This window comes from Carya illinoinensis, chromosome 11, assembly GCF_018687715.1.
Source record: "Carya illinoinensis cultivar Pawnee chromosome 11, C.illinoinensisPawnee_v1, whole genome shotgun sequence".
NCBI classification, from domain to species: Eukaryota; Viridiplantae; Streptophyta; class Magnoliopsida; order Fagales; family Juglandaceae; genus Carya; species Carya illinoinensis.
In genome coordinates, this window is record NC_056762.1 from 40,195,733 (window position 1) to 40,216,257 (window position 20,525).

General features: G+C 36.2%; 4 protein-coding genes across 15 annotated transcripts; 2 read left to right on the top strand and 2 right to left on the bottom strand.

Moving 5' to 3' along the window:
* The first annotated feature begins 1,843 nt into the window (after positions 1–1,843).
* Positions 1,844–6,874, top strand: LOC122281886 (cold-responsive protein kinase 1-like). 7 transcript variants are annotated; one of them, XM_043093740.1, is made up of 8 exons: positions 1,844–2,095; positions 2,171–2,263; positions 2,805–2,903; positions 3,783–3,889; positions 4,141–4,351; positions 4,436–4,673; positions 4,788–4,938; positions 6,294–6,874. In XM_043093740.1, exons 2-8 carry the CDS (start codon positions 2,233–2,235, stop codon positions 6,681–6,683), a joined length of 1,227 nt encoding a protein of 408 aa, XP_042949674.1. In that variant the 5' UTR covers positions 1,844–2,095; positions 2,171–2,232; the 3' UTR covers positions 6,684–6,874. The 7 variants fall into 7 exon arrangements, with proteins under 7 accessions (XP_042949674.1, XP_042949671.1, XP_042949672.1 ...); XM_043093737.1 differs by having other exon boundaries at positions 1,845–2,095; positions 3,774–3,889; XM_043093738.1 differs by having other exon boundaries at positions 1,845–2,095; positions 2,193–2,263; positions 3,774–3,889.
* A 364-nt stretch (positions 6,875–7,238) lies between these two features.
* LOC122281885 (ABC transporter G family member 10) lies at positions 7,239–9,624 on the bottom strand. Its single transcript, XM_043093736.1, has one exon. The coding sequence runs from the start codon at positions 9,234–9,236 to the stop codon at positions 7,404–7,406; it is 1,833 nt and encodes a 610-aa protein (XP_042949670.1). The 5' UTR covers positions 9,237–9,624; the 3' UTR covers positions 7,239–7,403.
* Positions 9,625–11,646: 2,022 nt separating this feature from the next.
* Positions 11,647–14,633, top strand: LOC122281714 (multiple organellar RNA editing factor 8, chloroplastic/mitochondrial-like). Of its 2 annotated transcripts, XM_043093452.1 has the most exons (5): positions 11,647–12,098; positions 12,873–12,970; positions 13,075–13,140; positions 13,590–13,914; positions 13,987–14,633. In XM_043093452.1, exons 1-5 carry the CDS (start codon positions 11,719–11,721, stop codon positions 14,390–14,392), a joined length of 1,275 nt encoding a protein of 424 aa, XP_042949386.1. In that variant the 5' UTR covers positions 11,647–11,718; the 3' UTR covers positions 14,393–14,633. The 2 variants fall into 2 exon arrangements, with proteins under 2 accessions (XP_042949386.1, XP_042949385.1); XM_043093451.1 differs by having other exon boundaries at positions 11,648–12,098; positions 13,590–14,633.
* Positions 14,634–15,076: 443 nt separating this feature from the next.
* Positions 15,077–20,398, bottom strand: LOC122281655. Of its 5 annotated transcripts, XR_006230273.1 has the most exons (8): positions 20,237–20,398; positions 19,522–19,919; positions 19,356–19,408; positions 18,970–19,007; positions 17,615–18,173; positions 16,223–16,505; positions 15,641–15,693; positions 15,077–15,542 (listed from the first exon to the last, which is right to left on the bottom strand). XR_006230273.1 is itself a non-coding variant. In XM_043093361.1 (6 exons), the coding sequence occupies exons 1-6, from the start codon at positions 20,251–20,253 to the stop codon at positions 16,278–16,280; spliced, it is 1,293 nt and encodes a 430-aa protein (XP_042949295.1). In that variant the 5' UTR covers positions 20,254–20,398; the 3' UTR covers positions 15,695–16,277. The 5 variants fall into 5 exon arrangements, 3 of the variants coding, with proteins under 3 accessions (XP_042949295.1, XP_042949297.1, XP_042949296.1); XR_006230272.1 differs by having other exon boundaries at positions 15,077–15,693; XM_043093361.1 differs by lacking the exons at positions 15,077–15,542; positions 15,641–15,693 and having other exon boundaries at positions 15,695–16,505.
* Between the last annotated feature and the right edge of the window lie 127 nt (positions 20,399–20,525).

A 20,525-nucleotide genomic window follows, 5' to 3' on the forward strand; every position in this document is an offset into this window, starting at 1 on the left:
AGACCAAAATCGAATCGGCCGACGTCGATTTCTTTTATTTTCTACCATTAGCCAATCGATTATTCACCAGTTTTTGATTTAGGCAACTAGTTCTAATTTGTGACAGTTGGTTCCTATATAACCCTAGATAAAATGAATCTTATACGTAATTATACACATACATTTAGCAGTGCTATTATATTATAACGTATTTAGTGTCTCCTCTGCATGGGTTGAGAATGACGCATGCAAAAGAGGTTCTAACATCTATGGCTAAATATCTTAATTAACACATACAAGTAGATGACTCCAATGTTTTCCTAGTCTATACAATTTATTTATGTCTCTCTCTCTCTCTCTCTTTTTCCCTTCAAAGCATTTGAAGTTTTTTTTAATTTTTTATTATCACATCAAATTAGACGATTTAGTACATAAAAATAAATTCAATATCTGTAAGAGAGTTTTTTTTTTTAAAAAAAAAACCAAATAATTTCATTTCATCTCATCATTATAATTTTTTAAATTTTTATACAAAATATAATAAATAATTTAACTTTTTCAAATCTCAATACAAAACTAATATTAAAAAATTATATTATAACAATATTTTATTTATTTCTATCCAAAATATCCCATCTCATCTCATCTCATCTGAACTACGTAACCAAACGAGACCTTAAATATTGGCCTAATATATTTATTATATGAAAATTAATAATGACTTTTAAATATTTTCACTAAATATGCTTATTCATATATTTTTTTATTTTTTTAATAATTAAAAAAACTATAAGTGAATTTATATTTATATTTTAATTTTTTTAATGATTAAACATGTTTAAAAAATATTAAAAAAAATACTTAATTATCAATACATATAGAAAGTGCACATTTATGATATTGAGAAGGCAGCTTGTAGTCATTATGCCCTATTGTGAGAATATTATGGAGTCAAAGCTTATGGTCTCTAAACCTTAGAAATTTGCTAATTCACTCAATTATAGATTGGATTAGAATGATTCTCCATCTAAAGGAAGAATTAGGCCTTCAAAACACAGAGATCCACCAATTTCAACTCTTTGCAGTTATAACTTTAGATTTCATCTAGAAACAGCGAAATGACATTGTTCATAACCAGCTCAACTTCTCATTGAAGACAGCCAAAACTCAATTAAGCAAAATCTACCTCAACTATCAAGTCGCTTGGGAAATAAAGCAAAACAAGGAGTTCGAAAAATGGCAATCACCACTCAGAAACTTCCTAAGCTACTCTTTTGATACTATAGTTAAATACAACTTCTACACTATATCTGTAGTCTGCAGAGACCACTAAGGTAAAGTCTTAAAAATACAGACAGAAAAAATTACTTCAACAAATCCTCTTGTGGCAAAAGCAAGTGCAACTCTCCTAGCTATAAAAATGATTGAATCATCTCACTACATGCATGTCATCTTTGAAGGAGACTCTCAGCAAGTAATTACAGCAGTAAAAGACGCTCCATCTTCTCCAAATTGGCAAATCAATCCCATCATAATTGATATCCAACACTTCTTCGCTCTTCATGAATAGTAGATCCTAGTCAAAATACATCGAACTACAAATCAATATACATATTCTATAGTGCAATGAACATCAATTAATCATATTTTTGGAAGCATACCTTTATATAATTTTTTTCCTTTTTTTTTATCCTCTTTAAATTCTGTAACTTTCTTTATTTATAATATAACAAGCTTGCTTAGGAAAAAAAGAAAGAAGAAGAAGAAGAAGGCAGCTTGTAGACGGAGACAGAAAAAGTTGACTTGACTCGTCGCCACGTCGATACTTCCGCGAAAAACGCCTGATTTCATAAATAATTAGACACCCAAAAAAAAAAACAGCGAGAGAGATAACATGAGAACAATCTTCAGTCTACTGTCTAGACTCTAGGGAGGTACCAGTTGCTTTCCCACGCCTTAATTTGTTGACCATTTTCGTCGAGTCCTCCGACATCGTACCGGACCGGAAACTGCAAGTATTAAGCTCTAAAGTTACAACAGACCCAACAGACCCGACGATATCTCTCTCTCTCTCTCTCTCTCTCTCAAATACATTGTTGGCAGGACAATTACAAAGGTAACTTCTTCAAAGTTCATATATGGACTTTCTACGAATTCTCTCAGTAATTTAGGATTTCATCTCTTGATTTAGGGAGAAAATTGCCTTCTATCAGTTTGTTTTCTCAGAAACTGGGGTGAGACGGACTATTCAAGATGAAAGTCCGAGTTTTCTTTCCAGAAAACGGTGAGCCCAAACCAAAGATTTAAAACCTGGGTTTTCTTCTTTTCATCGCTCTTTCTTTAATCTTCCCAAGAACTCATTTTTTTTATGCTTGTTGACACCTCCTTGTACATCATTCTCTCTGCCTGCTTATTTGTTTGTGTAGTAACTTTCATAAGAGAACGAAATTTTAAAGCCAATCATACATGATACCGAAGTTACAGTCATTAGGGATGATATCTTTAGATGTATGAGCATCGCAATCCCAACATTATTTAACCAGTAATTAGGATGCGGCTAATTGCAATATTGTGGGCAGCTATGTTTTACTTCACTCTGCTAGTTAGATATGCAGATCAAAGAAGTTAATTTGGGCCACCTAACTCTAAATTCTGGGCATCACACTAGTGAAGTTGCTCTGTATGAAGCAACCGACTATTACAGTTCCTAGCCGTTCTTCCTTGTAGCAGAGTTCATGACTAAGATTTTGAGTAGTTAAAATTACATGATGATGGATTTATGTTCAATGGTTTAACTTGACAGGCAGGGGCTTGATTGATTGCAGGTATTGATAAACATAAGAAGCTGGTGATGCCTTGTTTTTCTTTCTTTTTTAGAAAAAAAGGAGCTTCCTCAGATAAACAAACGATTAAAGATGATGAAGGTACACATTAAAATAACTTTATTCTTTTGTATAATTAATTTATCAGCTGATAAGTGCTGATGCTCAATTGATCCGTGCCAACAACACTTATTAGGGCAAAGAAAATACTTGACTTAGATTGGCTGCTCTCTACCATGAAATAGTCACAGACTCATTAAATTTTTAGATCCTTCTTGTCTCAACGGATAACATTTGGAAGGGTCTATCTTCTTATAAATATCACTTCTCTGAACCAGTTCATATTTAAAAACAACTCAAATGGTTGCTATTTTACAAGTCAGGTACTCAATTGGTTATGCTCGAGTTCTTTCTAGATAACTAGGCCTCTTTTTAAATTCTTGACAAGCCCTGACCGTCTCAACTAGATCATATAACCAGACAAGATAGACTGTTTTCCTTATTGGATGGGGAGTTTGGCTCTCTAGTTGGGTGTGGAATAGAAGTTGTGGTTTTTACTTCAAATATTTCTTGCTGGGATACTGGATGAGTTGGATTATATTTGTTTAGTTTGTTCTAGTTATATGCCTTAATATAGATTCTTAAAGGAGATTTTTCATTTTTTTATTTTTGGTGTAATTTGTTAAAATCACCTGCATCTCAATTGGCGTTGATGGGTCTTTTGGATAGCTTCATATTTGACTTCAGTTTTTCCCAGGGTGAAGATAAGCCTTTTCTTTGGAATGTCTAAAAATCAAAATTTCTTATTACCATGTCAGGAGACTGTGACTGCCTTTTGTGTATCTTGAGCATGAGCATAGATTTGCTCAAAATTGACCCTGTTGGACATCCTGCCAATTCATTGTATATATTTGGAACATTTTTTTTTTTTTTTTTAAATGTTAAAGCTTCTAATTGGTTTCATGTCTATAGATATTTCAGGCATCAGGAATGTTAATATGTACACTTACAAGGAATTGCGGGTTGCCACTAATAATTTCAGTCCAGCCAATAAAATTGGGGAGGGAGGATTTGGTTGTGTCTATAAGGTGATTCCACATTGCATATGATTATATTTCTATATTTTTATTAAGGAATACTTCCTCGTAACTAGGTGTAAACCCTTGTATACCTCCTGTGTACTTGGGCTATGCCTATTCTCATTAATAAAATTTGTTACTCATAAAAAAATATTTTTATTAAGAAATAATTGGTATCACCATTTTCTTATGTACAAAATGTTTCTGGTTTTTTCATTTAATGAGTGGTTTCCTTTTCCAAAACTTTTGTAATTGAACAGGGAACGCTAAGAGATGGTAGTGTGGCTGCTATAAAGGTATTGTCAGCTGACTCCAGTCAAGGGGTGCGTGAGTTTTTGACAGAAATAAATGTGATCTCAGAAGTTGAACATGACAACCTGGTTAAGTTGTACGGTTGCTGTGCGGAAGGAAACCACAGGATTTTGGTATATGGCTATCTTGAAAACAATAGCCTTGCGCAAACACTTCTTGGTAATTCAATTGCTTATTATTCATTGGAATTCATTAATATTCCAGGATTTTTCCAGGTGACTTAGTGTCTGTTTCTATTTTTAGGTGGAGGCCACAGTAGTGTCCAATTCAGCTGGCAAACACGGCACAAAATTTGCATTGGTGTTGCACAGGGGCTTGCATTCCTTCATGAAGGCGTCCAACCACATATCATTCATAGGGACATCAAAGCGAGCAATATTCTCCTTGATAAAGACCTGACACCCAAAATTTCAGATTTTGGTCTTGCAAAGTTTATTTCAGCCAACCTGACCCATATTAGTACCCGTGTAGCTGGAACAGCGTAAGTTTGTAGAGTTTATATTCATTTTGATTTTTCAATTCATTTCTCACCAAATTGATCCATTTTTGGTATATTATATTCATAAGATCAAGTGTCCTTGTTTGGTTCCTGTAGAGGTTATTTGGCACCTGAATATGCAATACGAGGTCAAGTGACGAGGAAAGCAGATATTTATAGTTTTGGTGTTCTGCTCATAGAAATTGTTAGTGGGAGGAACAACACAAACAAGCGGTTACCGGCTGAAGAACAATATCTACTTGAAAGGGTAAGGAATTTGGAGTTCTTTTTTTTTTCCTCAATTTGATTAAATAGAAAGAATTCTTAAAGAGTCATACACGTCCATTTAGGACTTCTACACCTGAGTAAAACAATATATGCCTACCAAAGAGTAAGCTCACTCTTAAAAAATCCAAATGTATAGTTTTCCCAGGAAAAAGAAGATATCTTTTCCCAATAAAACATAACAAGTTAAGGCTATCAATTTATTTCCCAAAATAAATCCTTTTGATTTTTGACCAGTTGGTTTAGAGAAAAAGAATCAAAATTAAGTTTGAGTTATATGCGGAATGCTAGGCTTTTTAATATGGGTTCCCCAAAGTTCTCAAAGTCTCGTGGAAGCTTGAACATGTATGTCTCAAAACAAACACAAAACCGAAACCCAAAAAAAAAAAAAAAAAAGTCCAATGACTGCACAAATCCTTCCTCATCCCACCGTCTTTCTTTTCTCTCTTTTTATTTTCAATTAGTGTTTGTCATTGTTAGGTTTAGTTGTGCAGTTCTGATACCTACAATGCTAAAATGAAAAGGCTTTAGCTACAATAAACAGGTCTGACAAACTTGTCAGACGTGTTTAACATTCTGTTTTTGCCTTAAAAACAAATCTGACGACTTACTACAAAAACTTGAAAACTTCTGCATTCAAAAGGAAAGTTCTTTTCTAAGTTGATTTTATAGATGTATAACCTTTGTATAGAAACTTAACTGATCATGGAATTAATTTAGGACTTTTTTGTTTTTGTTTTATACAATTGTGCATGAACACACATGCACCCATAGAGAGAGAGACTATAAGTATCTATGTGCTTATGTACTTCCTTGGATTGCCTCCTCCAGACACAAAAAAATAATCTTCTTAATTTTGCCTCTGCTTTTGTGCAATAAAAAGACTGAAACAAAACTAAAGGAAATATTGTTATTTCTGAGCTCTCCATGAGACTGCTAAATGGGCGTGTTGGTCTTTTAGTTGCTCTCAGTTAATCAGGATATGGGCACCACGATGAAGTGTTAGCTCCTTGTGTCGTTATTAAGAGAACAAATCAGGCAGGGCAATTTTTGTTGCTAAGTGAGGAAGAGCGACCAATGGTTTAAGTGGTTTAATATCTTCCGAGTCCTATTAATAAATAATTGCAAATCAGGAAGGGCAATTTTTGTTGCTAAGTGAGGAAGAGCAACCAATGGTTTAGGTGGTTTAATATCTTCCGAGTCCTATTGTAACGAATTATTTTGATTAATAAAATTTGGAAACATAATAGACAAATATGAGGAAAGCAATAGAAAAAGAAAACATGGAAGTGTCCAGAACATGCCAAACTTATCACTTGAGAGACATCTGTATTGCAGGCATGGGAACTACATAAGAAGGGGGAATTGCTGAGATTGGTGGACGCATCATTGAGTGATGATTTCAATGTTGAGGAGGCTTGCAGATTTCTAAAGATTGGTCTTCTTTGCACCCAAGACAACCCAAAGCTACGACCATCCATGTCCACGGTAGTTAGAATGCTACTGGGTGAAATGAATTTGATTGATGAGGAAATATCAAAACCAGGCCTGCTTGCTCAGTTCATGGATTCAAAAGATAGAGGCCAGGAAGATGATGCCAAAATGAAGAATGCATCTTACACAGCATCTTCCGGCTTAGAAAAGCCAGATACATCATCATCATATGGAAACGTAACCTCCTCTGTTGCTACCATGACCTTCAATTCAATATACGACCGAACCGAGTGAGTAGGGTAAACCAGTTTCTTAGATCTTGTTTGGACAGCGCTTTCAAGGCTCTTATCTTGATTTCTTTTGAGCAAATATCATTATAGATTTTTCTGTCAAAAGCCAGGAAAGTACCTTCAAAGAGCTAACTGAACAACAATTGTAAAATTCTTTTGTGGGTGTTCCAATATGGTAAATCTTTTTGTCATCAATCAGATTATTTTCCCTTTTCATTGTTGGACACGTATTATTTTTTCTGGTCTACAAAGATATAGTTATGAGCATTCAACAGCCTCCCCCTCAGCCATTCCTTCTCTCTTGTAGAACCAGGGATACTTTGTTGGTAATACCTTCAATGAAATGTGATATATTACCTGTCACATGAATTCCCCAAGGTGCTATAAGTGTGATCCATAATTATTGTTCTAAGAAATGTTCTTCTCTTTTAATTTCCCATCTTTACATATCCAAAAAAAAAAAAGAATGTTCCGCTTCTACTGTGATTCGAATCTCGAATCTTGAATATTACAAGAGAAGTATTACAAGGCTACCCGATCATTAGTAGATATAGAAAGCTGATTGCTATGGTAACATTGGCATTCAAGTGCAAAGTGAGAGGTACAAATCATTATTTACTCAGTAGCTTATAAAAATATAAGCGTACAATACATGTAAATATAATACATTATTTGGATAATATAAAAAATTAAATTACTGAAATGATTTGTAAAGTCCATCTAGTTAGCTTCTGGTTTTGTAACATCTGCACCACAAAATGATAAAAGATAGCACTCTATACCCAATGATGAATCCCAACATCACGATCAAATTGCTCCATTTCTGTGACTCCTTAAGACGTTGCTGCCCTAGAAACCCGTTTGCGTTCAAAGTGCATTGTCCTTCCTCAAATGTGACGCACCTGGTCCTCCCTTGCTCTCCTCCATACTCATTTACCATGAAACACTCAAACGGGTACTTGAACAAACTCAAATAATGCATGAAAATCCAGTAACTAGGTATATTTTCCTTTGATATGAAATACCCAGAAAAGAGAAAGAAAGAACCCATTAACCCTGCAATCACAGAGTTGCCCATGATGAAGTTTGGAACTAAAGCACTGAAACATGCTACAAAAGAATTGGACATCAAGAGAACCATCCAAACCACCAGACAGAAGTAAAGGAATCCATTGATTTCCCTCCTTAAACCGACTAGCCAATACACTGGAGTTGTGTAGAGAAGACCAACCATTAAAAGGAAAGGAAGAAAGACGAGGGTGTTTGCGATCACATAAGAAGATACTCTATATGCTCCTCTTGAAGTCTCATTCATCAAAATTCTTTTCTCTTGCAAGAAAATTGGCAGTCCTTCAGTTGTGGAAGATAGCAAGAAGGTGAGGCTGAAGGCGAAAAACCCAATTCTGGCTTGCAAGGCTACTCGCCCTTGCTCATTGCCAACCTTCAGGAATATTGTCCCGAGTACAAATCCAGCTACTAAAGCTTGTATGACTCTTGTGGCAAAGAGTTGCTTGGTTCTGAATATGTTACTACAAAATCGCTGTCCTAGTATTAGAACCTCCTCAAATCTACCATTTCTGGAGTATTCACTCTTCAGCATTTGATGATATTCATCCTTGTTTTCTTCCAAATCTTTCTCTTCTAATATATTTCTGTTGCTGGGAGTGTCTGAAGTTTGAATAGTACTTAAGCTTTCTATTACATCAATAGCGAATTCAAGCACATTAACATGTGGGGGAAGGAAATGGCCAGAAAACCTAAGCCTTTCTTCAAGAAGGTTCAGTGATCCATTATGCATGACAAATCCATTTGCAAGCAAAACAATGCGATCAAACAGCTCAAGGATTCGAAAACCAGGTTGGTGGATGGTTAAAACAATTGTCTTACCGTGACTTACTACCATTGTTCTAAGCAATGAGACCACATGAAGGGCTGAGGCTGAATCCAATCCAGAAGTTGCTTCATCAATCAAAATAACAGCCGGGTCATGAACTAAATCAACTCCAATAGAGACTCTCCGCCTTTCCCCACCCGAAATGCCTCGATTTGATCCCCCACCGATCCTTGAACCTGCAACATGATCCAACCCCAGCTCCTTCATTAGCTTTTTTACTCTAACGGCAGCCTCCTTTTTCCCATCCTTTAGCCTCAGCAAAGCACTGTACATGAGTGTTTCTTCTACTGTCAGTAAGGGAAACAAAGCATCATCTTGAGTGACATATCCTGATATTCTCTTAAAACGTTTAGCGTCCATCGCCCAACCATTCACCAATACCTGACCTGACACTTTCCTCGGTGATATCTTTCCAGCAAGCGTCTCTAGCAGAGTGGTTTTTCCAGCTCCGCTAGGACCAGCTATCGCCGTGATTTCCCCGTGCCTTGCTTCACAATTTACTTCCTTCAAAATGAATTTAGGAGGTCTCTTTGGAGTTCCACAACAACACACTCCACTCAACTCATCAGGGCCACCACATATTTTGTAGGACAGATTTTTGGTTTCTATTCCATAGCGAACTCTCCGGCTACCGGAAACCGGCCCCTTCACTGGCAATTCCATCGAGAGAAACACAGTGAAATAAAGGAAATATAAAATATTAGATTGGAATGTGAAGAAGAAGAAGAAGATCAAGAAGAAGAAGAAGAAGAGGAGAAGATGAGCTAACACACCAAACTACGTGTTACAAAGTTGGAAGTTAAAAAGCTTAAGAAGCCAATATAGATATTAGGCATGCATGGGCTTAGACAGCACATGAGCATGGGCTGGAGTTGATTTTACTTTCCAAAATGGGACTTCTGGTGGGGTTTGGAAGACTGCTTCAAGAAAGAAAGAAAGCAAGAGGGGCTCATTACTTGGTAAGCCTTTTCCACTTTTTCCAGGTAAACCTAACATTGACTGAGCAGGGTTGGTGTTGGTTGCCCCACCATCTTCCCCACCCTATCCCACATAAGCAGTTAGTTAGGTTGGAAACTGGAAAGAGAAGAGAGATAGGAGATTTCTTGCTCCAAATTAGGTCTCATTTGGATTTAAAAATGAGATAAGATGAAATAAGATATTTTAGATAAAAATTAAATAAAATATTATTTTTTTAATATTAATATTATTTCAAAATTTGAAAAAATTAAATTATTTATTATATTTTATGTGAAAATTTTAAAAAATTATAATAAAAATATTCTCTAAATCCAAACGTGCTCTCAATCTAACAAAGGGCAGATTTTACCAACGATAGGACCATATGCTTGTAAGGGGCCCTTAAATCTTGTAGTTAGACAAATGATATTTTATTGACAGATCTCACCTAAAGATGAAGTCGATCTCCCCTTTTCTTAATCTTAGGTGATCCTTCATCCTTCCATTTAAGAAAGCGGATTGAAGTGGCTCAACAGTATGCAACTAGAAGGCAGGCCGCTTTGTTGAGCCCGGCTCAGCTTGGATGACCTGGATTTTTGTAACTCGATCCATGGTTAATATAAGAAGTGACCAGCTTCAGGACAAGTCAATCAGCTTTTTTAGAGTATACAATATAATATTAAATGAGTTGACGCATAATTAAAAAATATTAAATAATTTTAATTATTTAATGTTAAGTTAATAACATAATATAACATATCCTAACATATATTCATACATTATATATATATATATATATATAAAGAAAGGTTAAAAAGAAAAAGAGAACAAGAAAATTAAGGCAGGGAAGAGTTGAATGTAAACAAGTTAGGAGTCACGAAAAATTCATGCTTCCTATTATATCCCAAATAGCATTCGCAACTGGCGAGATTGCATGCTACAAAATTGGAGGACAATCTTGTACCCATGTTGAATGAGAATTTTTATATTTTATAAATTCGTGACTATCAAATGTGCCCACCAAATATACGTATTAGTACAATTGAGTTTTTTTTTTAATTATTTTTTAAACATCCTTAACTATTAAGAAATATATATATATATATAAATTTATTAATAATCACTTTCTTAACTATTAAAAAAAAGATGAGTGAGTACATTAGACGTGTATACTTGATAGTCATACTATTATTTTCCTTTATAAATACTAGAGTTTTTAAAATATATTGCTTGGTTATCTTTTAGCCAATTTATTAAAAGAAGTATAATTTAATGTTACATATAAATTTTAAATAAATAAATCTCGTACAATTTTTTTGTGAAAAAAATATAAATTTACTTAAAAATATTTTTTTTTAACAACTTTCATGGTGAGATATATATATATTTTTATGATAAATGATATTTGCAGTCCTGAGTATATAAGCACTTGACAATTACTTTAAAAAACATGAATAAATATGAAATTGACATGAAAAGAAAATTAATTTTTTAATAGTAGGCTACTCTTTTTTAAAACGACTACACGATACTTGTACACTTCACGACTGTATATAACATTATGTTTTTTTTTTATTAAACTACTTTTGGGTACTAAGAGTATTGAGGTATTCTTATAATATTTCACTTCTATTCATTACTTTATTATTACTTTCCATTTACTTTTAACTACTATTTATTATTTTTTACATATTTTTTATTATTTTATTATTACTTTTCACATACTTTTATTACTATTCATAAATCTTCTTATAAAAAATTATATTTACAGTTATGAGTATGTAAGTGCGCGTAATCACTTTAAAAAAAATGAATAAATACGATATTTACATGAAAAGAAAATTAATTTGTTAATAGTAGACTACATTTTTTTTTCAAAATAACTACATTGCACTTGTATAATTTACGACCATATGTAACATTATTCTTTACACACTCACGATTGTATATAATATTATATTTTTTTATTAAGGTTTGTACGGATGATTTCTCAATTCGAAGGTTTAAAATAATTTTCCTATAAAAAAAATAATCCAAAAAGCCATTTCCTAAAATTATAGGGGCATTTCCGAACCTCCGAATATCCATCTTCGAATAAAACCCCCGAAGGGCCAAAACCCTCATTTCCGTCACTCTCTCTAGGGTTTTTCTCCCCTCTCAGAGAATATCTCTTTCGCTCTTTACAGCCATGGCGATACATTCTCGCTCTCTTCCCAAAACCTTAACCCTAGCCTCCTTCCTCTCCCGCTCTTTCTACTCATCGGCCCCCACCGCCTCTCGCCACTCTATCTCCTCCCTCTCGCTACTACGTCCCCTCGCTGCGGTCTGCGTGTCCCTTCACCGAGTTTCTCAAGCGACTCCATTGAGAGGGTTCGCGACGCGTGCGACGTCGTCCTCGCTCAACGATCCAAACCCCAACTGGTCGAACCGGCCCCCCAAGGAGACAATTTTGCTTGATGGGTGCGATTTCGAGCACTGGCTTGTCGTGATGGAGAAGCCCGAGGGAGACCCTCCAAGGGACGAGATAATCGATAGCTACATCAAAACTCTGGCCAAGGTCGTCGGAAGGTGATGGTTATCTCTATAATTCACTTTTACTTGATTTCGTCTCTGTTCTTTTCAGAAAACGAAGGGAAATGAGAGAAAAAGGAAGATGAAAGAGTTGACGGTACCCGACCGATATGAAAAACTCTATTATTTGGAAGCGTGTAAAGTACACTCTATTTTATTTACATGGCAAGACTTGATTTGCCAGAAAATTTTAAAATTAAAATTTTTTAAAAATCAAGTCAATAAATTGGAGGGTGTAATTTTCACCGGAGATATAGTTTTTGTTTTGCTAATATGATTTCAGAAGTGGGATCTTTATGGTATATTCGGTTGAAATGGGATTTTATTAATTAAAACCTTCTAGATAGTATGAATGTAATGGTTTTACATCTATGTATTTGGCCACCAAGAACACCGCTAGTTAGGGAAGTAAAAAATGGAGAGGGTGAGTGAAATCTGGATATAGTGGAAATTTATACCACACTCAATTTACTGGAGAAATCCGCGTTGGCAGATTGTTTTACTAGAACATTATATACGTGTGTTCTGCGGCACTCTGTTCCTAGTAACACAGTGAGAGTACAATATCACTAGGCTGAAAAATAAATCTGCGTTGTATTGTATGTGAAAGGACCGTTGTTGATTTTTGGCTTAAAGTTTGGTAAAAATGCTCATAAGATATAATCATTATCAAATTATACCTATAGGTTGGCTTAATTTAATAGCATCTGTGGAAATGCCTTTAGTTCTCCATGTGATATTTAAAGGAAAAGTCTTTACTGAAATTTTCAGTGAGCAAGAAGCAAGGATGAAGATCTACTCAGTTTCAACTAGATGTTACTTTGCATTTGGGGCTCTTGTGTCTGAAGAACTTTCATACAAGATCAAAGGTTTATCCTCTTTCAAGTGATCTGCTTCTGCCTTATAAGTGTTAATATTCGTGGAGATTTTTGTTAGATGGAAGTTCTCATTGATTTTGTTTATAATGTTTCAGAATTGCCCGGAGTCAGATGGGTTCTTCCTGATTCCTATTTGGATGTAAAGAACAAAGATTATGGAGGTAATTTATTGCCAGTTTTATCACATATTCACTTGGCATTTGGAGGTTACTAAAAAGAAGTCATGCTATTGTGCGCGTTATAATATATAGGTGTGCTAGTTATAAAAATAAAAATAAAAAAGTCGAGGAGTGCTAGTTTATTGTTTCTTTCTTTTCTTTTTTTCTTGTTGTGAGAAGTAAATTTAATGAAGTTGATCAGTTTTCTAGATTAATTTTTCTCCATTGTCTTCTGAGTGCATTTATGCTGTTGAAGGATAGATGTTAAATGTGTTGACTGCCATCATTAAGGCTTAGGGTACCAAAGTATGGAATTGGGACATTTGAATCGCTGGAGTTTGGCAAGTAAAATAATCAGAAAGAGAGCCGTAAAATGAGGGAAACAAATTTGTTGTCAAGCAGAATCTTGCATGTGATTTTCTGCCTTCTGATCTTTGCTTTGCTTTTTGCAGGTGAACCTTTCATTAATGGTGAAGCAGTTCCTTATGACCCCAAGTACCATGAGGAGTGGATAAGAAACAATGCTCGAGCAAATGAGAGAAATAGGCGCAATGACAGACCTCGCAACTTTGATAGATCAAGAAATTTCGAGAGGAGGAGAGAAAATATGCAGAACCGAGATTTTCCGAATAGGACTCCTCTGCCTAATCAGACTGCACAGAATCCTGGGCCCAATATGGCTGGTACGCCTGATTATCAAAATAGGCCTCCTATGCCGAATCAGACTATGCAGAATCCTGGCCCGAATATGGCTGGTATGCCTGATTATCAAAATAGGCCTCCTATGCCGAATCAGACTATGCAGAATCCTGGCCCGAATATGGCTGGTATGCCTGATTATCAAAATAGGCCTCCTATGCCAAATCAGAATCCTGGCCCGAATATGGGTGGAAGCCCTCCCAGCAACTTCAGTGGTTTCCCACCCAATAACAATATGGGTGGTAACAACTATAGCGGGTTCCCACCAAACAACAATGTGCAGCCCAACAACTATAGGCCACCCAACTACAATGTGCCACCAAACATGGGAGGGGTGCCGCCGAACAACATGGGAGGGGTGCCGCCGAATATGGGAGGCGTTCCACCGAACAACATGGGAGGCATTCCACCAAACATGGGAGGCGTGCGACCAAACAACATGGGTGGAGGGTCACCTAATCCTGGATGGGGTAATAACATGCCAAACAGAGAGCACCCAAATAGCTACCCTCCAAATAGGGACATGGGGCCTGGTGGATACCCTTACTCAGGTTGAAGTGTGCCCCTAAGAGAGAGATGCTGCTCATGCCCCAAAGGCATGCTGTAGATAAGTAAGGAGGTCCAAGTCTTTCTAGGGGTTATGGTATTATGTTCATCGTTTTATTAAGATACTTGGATGTACTAGTGTTACTTTACTTGTGGCACACTGCTGCTGCTTAAAGACCTGGTTGTATGTTCAACTAAATATTTCTACAATTTCAATGGTAGACCAGATGTATCACTTTTTGTTTTGATAACCTTCTTGTTCTTGTGAGGTTGACAAAAACGGCTCCAGATTGAAATTTTATTCACTTGGCATTGCCTTTGTTTCTTTTGTATGAATGTATCTGTCTTGTTATTTATGCTGCTCTGTTGTTTCGTACAGTTTCTTGTATTGCAGATTTTGAGTGTTGCCCATTGGTTGTTCTCTAACAGAAGTTTAGATGTCGAAGTATGGCCATCCTTGCAGCAATGTTCTGTTCTATTACAAATCTCATTCTTCTGGTAACAGTGTTCTTCCTTTAAATGTGAGAGTAAAAACAAAGATTTTTGAATTTTTTTTCTCTAGGGGCATTCGGTTTTAGCGGTTGACGCGCATGTAAATTTTATGAGCAATTTTAGCAGAAAGAAACATCCTTCCACATCGGTGATAGGAAGGCTAAAATAAATTTTCATGGGCCAGGGAATGCTGTAGGCGCAATTGCTCGAACTAGTGCGTGAATCCTTATAACATCGAAGTACTGCGCGCAAGTGATTATGAACAAGTCCGTTACATGGGCAAGCTCTGGGTACGTACAAACGGACTTTCTAAGTTGTTTTGAAAGCCCATAAAAAAATCTCCAATGGGACTTAAAACAGAAGTATGATTGGAAGTCAAAAAGCACGTTGAATAGGGAAATTTTCAACAGGGGCAATAGAGACTTCAAAATCCCACTGTTAGTCCTCAGTTCGATGATTCACAAAAAAGCTATAAGAGAGTCTGAAATTTCAAACATCCAAATCCAAGTTCCAATCATCATCTTCATCCTCATTGTGTAGTTGCCACCACTTTTTTTGGGCCATTACCAATCACCATTATCGTCATCTCTAAACCACCATTATTACTTTATATTATGGTTTCCATACCACCAATCATTGTCATCGTCTTTGTTGAATTGTTGTCCTCGCTGTCACATTAATTAGTGTAATTAATGTCATAACAATAGTCCATAGGTCACCCAAACAAGAATATGGTTCTGTGATTTCCTCCAAGCCATAGACTCACCACAATGGAACATGCAGAATCTTGATATTTGGAGCTCGAAAGCTGCTTCTGGTCTGATTTCATAAAGCATGCAAAAACAGAATCGCATATGAAAAAAATTGTTAACTACAGCATCCAAGGTCTCCTACTACAATGAAAACTCGACAGACAAAACTGGTCCGGGGAATTAAAAGATTTAGTACAATTATGGAAATCTTATAATGCAGCATATAGATGAACACATCAGTTATTTCATCGTTCCAAGCAGATACTTTCCAATGAAGTACAACCAGAAATTTAGCTCCTGATGGGCCAGCTTAACATTTTCCAATGTACAACCAGAACTCAGTCCATTCTCAAATGGAAACCTAAAACAAATGGTTGAAGAACAATTGACCTTGCTTAGGCATCGATGAAATTTAGCTATGATGACAATGATTCACGGGAGAAGAAATGAGAATTGGGATCTTAAAACTACTAAAATGGAGGTGGCTGTTGCACGACATCAACACTTCTACTGAGTAGATCGTGAACAATTGAACAAAGCATGAGCTATTGCAAAAACAAGAAAATGATCAAAGTTAGGAGGGGTTCCCTTGTTACCTTGTCTTCATACATTCTAGATTTACTGTTTGTTAAACAGTGAACCAAAGCTGACTCATATTTCTATTGGATCAGTAATCAGAGTATGAGCTGCCACTACTTCCCTAGCCAGGGATTCCTTTTTCTTCCTGATGGCTTGGATCTGATCAGCGAGTGAAATTTCCCTGTGTGTCTTTTCTCTCTTTATGTGTTCTAGATTCAATTTCTCCAGGGCTCCAAAATGCGAAGCCACTGTGTCCCCTCGATCAGCTAGTTGATAATTTATGGACTTCTTTACATGAATCTAAAGGACAGACAAAAAATAGTTTCATTACATAATACAACACTGGAAAAAAGCATCATAAAATCATGTTGATAATTTATGGACTTCTTTACATGAATCTAAAGGACAGACAAAAAATAGTTTCATTACATAATACAACACTGGAAAAAGCATTATAGAATCATGTTGTAAAGATACAAACATGATTCATGGAGCCCAAACAAATAGACAACTAGAACCATGATATAATTTGAATCAAATAAGCAATTTTCTTCCAATGGTCAAGAGAAAACTAAAGAGAACACAATGGCCCTCGTTTCTTGTAAACTGGATAGAAGCCCATATTGTCATGTCCCGCTCATTCCATGGATAGACATTAAGCTATAATGTACACTGAGAGTCAGGCATAAAGCAAAACCCAACTAAGGCAGGGCCCTTTGGACCGCTTTGTTGAGGAATAAATTCCACATTGCCTGTGGACAAGGTCTTGGACATGTTTATAAGCAATAAACAACCTTCTCTTATTGAACCGGTTTATGAGATAAGTTAGACTCATGAATTTCTTCATGCTATTAAAGCCAGGTTCAAGACGAATGGGGGCTCACACTACTAACCCATGACAAGGATAAAAAAAAAATACTAACCTGCACGTGAGGGAGTGTGTTGAGGAATAAATCTCACATTGCATGTGGATAAGGTCTTGGACATATTTATAAGCAATAAACAATCATCTTTTATTGAACCGGCTTAATGAGATGAATTAAGCTCATAAATTTCTTCACACCCCTTGGGAGTAAACTTTGTATACACAACCTCACCTGCCAAAAGTGTGTATAGGTATCCCTACTAGGGAATCGAACCCAGGATGTCTAAGTCTACAGCCCATCCCAAGCTCGCCCTTTGATCACTAGGCTGCACCCTAACTGATAAGTGATAATCACTAGTCTGCTTCTAGATAGAGTTCCCTCATCTATCTGCCTATACATATGCAACGATGACAAGCTTAATGGAATCATATTTATTATAGGCCCTAAATACTTAATAGTGAAATAATTTTCTTTTCTGATTCAAATAGTGAAATAAATGATTCTTTCATTGTTTAAACCCATGAAGTCCCTTGGGCAAATTACCTTGGTCAGTCTCTGCTTAAGATTTGACTCTTGGACAACAGCCAAGTCATCTTTGTCTTCCTTTGTTACCTGAATCTCTCCTCTCGCTCTTGCCTTCTCTTGCAGTTCTTTTCTCTTTTGAGCAAGTCTTGCCCTTATGTTTTTCCTCTCCTTTGCCTTCGCCTTTTCTGCAGCCCACTGAAGCTGTCGGAAGACTTCCTCTTGTTTGATCTTATCATAGCTATCCCAATCTAGCTCTTGCTGGTTTGTTGCCCCTTTCTTAGCTGCTTTTGCTATGCTTTCTGCCCATGAAAGAATGATTTTCTCTGCACTTGCCTTTGCCACCTGCTTTGCCTTTGCCTTTTCTACCACCCACTGATGCTGTTGGAGGACTGTTTCTTGTTTTATCTTATCATAGCTATCCCATTCTAGCTCTAGCTGGTCGGTCTCACCTTTCTTAGCTGCCTCTGCTATACTTTCTTGCCATGAACAGAAGAACCTTTCTCTTGACCATTTCAATTTTAAGCGCTCTTGCCAAATACTTCGAAGTGAAGAGCTTATTTTTGCCTTGATATGATCGCTGTAAAAAGGCAGACGGTGTCCATGTGAATAAGTCTACTAGTCAAGGTTGAGGTCAAGAAAACTGAAGTGGTAAGACAGCCATCAAGCACACATAGATCAGCCAATGAGTCAAAAGTTGACCTCATGCTTACCTTTAAGCCTAAGGTGAATCTAGAACTGAGGAAGGTCAAATTCTACCAGCCACAAGAAGATTCTTGTTGTGATCAGGATCACCAGAACTTGCTTACCAACACTAAGAAAATCCTACAACATTTTTTTTTTCTTTTCTTCTTTCTTTTAGTTTTTGATCAATGGAACACTTAAAAAGGAAAATATTTACAGCATAGAAAATGTCTTGTGAGCCCATATAAGAGGTAAAATGCAGGACTCTTTAATACGTCCTTCCTTCCCCTAAGTTATTTTTCACGTGAATGATAGGAAATCAATAAAAAAAGGAATGTTTAATTCCATCATACACATTCTTGGTTGTAATTTTTTAAGAATTTATCTATTTTGCACCCTGCACAACCATATCCTAACTTCAAAATGATGTCGATAATTTATGTGAAGTTCAGGCGAGCGATGTTAGCAAATTCAATCTTGCAAGGTTGTAAAAGGACAATTTGACTGGAACCGTAGGCAGTGCCAATCAAGAAGCTGCCCTTGCTTTTTTCACCAGCAATAAGCAGAATAATAGAAGATAGATAGGCAAAAAAAAAAAAAAAAAACTTAAAAAAAACAACAAAACTAATTTGGGAGAAGGAACTGAAACATAGAGGCTGGTGGAGGACATATAGTAGGCATACCAAGATTACCTGTGAGGACGTGGATGTTCAGACATCTTCTTCCTTACCTGAAATTGTTAAGGAAGAAAAGCAGAAAGAAGTGTCGGGAATAAAAAACAACTATCTATAAAAAAAGGTTTTTGGTATGTACTAACTTTCAACGAATACATAATAAAGAATAAAGAAAGCAATAAAATGAGACAACAAGGATTTCCTTTCAATTATATTGAAAGGATAGTAAGTTTGCTCCTTATAATGAAATCTACTGCAAAAGAAAAATGAACAAAATGAAGATCCAAAAATCTGCAGAAACAATCCTTCTGCCTTTCAAAATGAAATATCACCTGCAAGCTAGACAACATCCCGTGGAAACAAAAAAAAGATCCTAAAGTTAACTGAATCTTACATGACTTCACCTTGGGGTCTCTCAAAGCTTCTATTGTTCTTTGCTTGATACGCCGACAAGTCTCTACATTGTATAGTACATAAGGACTTCAGATCCGATGATAATTTCACGTTTACAGAAAAAGTTAAAATCAGAGAGACTAAAATTTGATAGGGATGCATCCTAAATGCAGTTACCTGCACTATGTTTCTTGCCCTTGTTCCACGGCACTCTCCCCTTGTTTGCTAACCCTATCTTTCTTCGTCTTTGCCTTTCCTTATCATCTTCAATACCTTCTACAGAGTCAATGTAACCAACAAAGTGATCCTCGCCCAAAATCAGGTTCTCAGAAACTTTAGACTGGTGACACTTGCTAGAATTAAATGCATCTCCCACACCGACACTGATTTGTAGGGTTGCAAAAGGATAATATATTGGAAAAGAACGATTGAAAGCCAATGAGGAAGACATGTTCTTCACCACAGCTACATGATTATTCAAGTTCACTGCGTTTGCACTGCATTGCGCGCACCTGACCACATTACCAAACAGCGGCATTGAAAAATGATTGGGATGATGTAGAAAAGATGATCCCCTGATAGAAAGCAAATGAGTGATTAGAAAGAAACCTATCAAGCTATAACCTTGAGAATCCAAGCTCAACCCATGAAAGTAAAGAAACTAAACCTCAAAGCTCATCAAACAGAACTTATATATTATTAATCAGGCTCACTACTGACCAGAAAAACTATAAATTGGGCTCACTGAACGAGGGTTTTTCCGTTTCTGTTTGTTTCTTGGCAATGGAACAAGATAACATGAGAACAATTCAGAGAAGAAAGGGGGAAAAAATACTAAACTTTAAAAAAACAGACCGACTTCCAGAAATGGGTGAGGCAGTGGGAGACTTACAACCGATAATATGGCATCTCATTTCAGAGAGGATGATACAGCCGCAACCACTAGCAAGGAATCATGGAGGAGTGCTTCGCCGTCAGGATACTTTATCTTGGGTACCCACTTCACCTGCAAATGCGTATCGGTCTTACTTGAACCAAAAAGGGCAGTGCTTATTTACGAATTAGGATTAAACGGACCATCCAGACCACAAAAAATTTAGGCACGTTTGTTTGTTTTTTTTTTTTTAAGAAATCTCATCTCATTAATAAATCAGAAACAATTTGTAACAGATAACTCTATG

What these genes read in the sequence shown, in the direction of transcription:
- LOC122281655 (XM_043093361.1), bottom strand. An exon ending in GGGCAAGAAACATAGTGCAG is followed by an intron (nt 19,409 to 19,521) that starts GTAACTGCATTT and finishes TATACAATGTAG; the next exon opens with AGACTTGTCGGCGTATCAAG. An exon ending in TTAAGCAGAGACTGACCAAG is followed by an intron (nt 16,506 to 17,614) that starts GTAATTTGCCCA and finishes TCTGTCCTTTAG; the next exon opens with ATTCATGTAAAGAAGTCCAT.
- LOC122281886 (XM_043093737.1), top strand. Translation starts at nt 2,233, where the DNA reads ATGAAAGTCCGAGTTTTCTTTCCAGAAAACG. An exon ending in AGTTTTCTTTCCAGAAAACG is followed by an intron (nt 2,264 to 2,804) that starts GTGAGCCCAAAC and finishes GATTGATTGCAG; the next exon opens with GTATTGATAAACATAAGAAG. An exon ending in AACGATTAAAGATGATGAAG is followed by an intron (nt 2,904 to 3,773) that starts GTACACATTAAA and finishes TCATGTCTATAG; the next exon opens with ATATTTCAGGCATCAGGAAT.
- LOC122281714 (XM_043093451.1), top strand. Translation starts at nt 11,719, where the DNA reads ATGGCGATACATTCTCGCTCTCTTCCCAAAACCTTAACCCTAGCCTCC. An exon ending in ACTTTCATACAAGATCAAAG is followed by an intron (nt 12,971 to 13,074) that starts GTTTATCCTCTT and finishes ATAATGTTTCAG; the next exon opens with AATTGCCCGGAGTCAGATGG. An exon ending in AAAGAACAAAGATTATGGAG is followed by an intron (nt 13,141 to 13,589) that starts GTAATTTATTGC and finishes TGCTTTTTGCAG; the next exon opens with GTGAACCTTTCATTAATGGT.
- LOC122281885 (XM_043093736.1), bottom strand. Translation starts at nt 9,236, where the DNA reads ATGGAATTGCCAGTGAAGGGGCCGGTTTCCGGTAGCCGGAGAGTTCGC.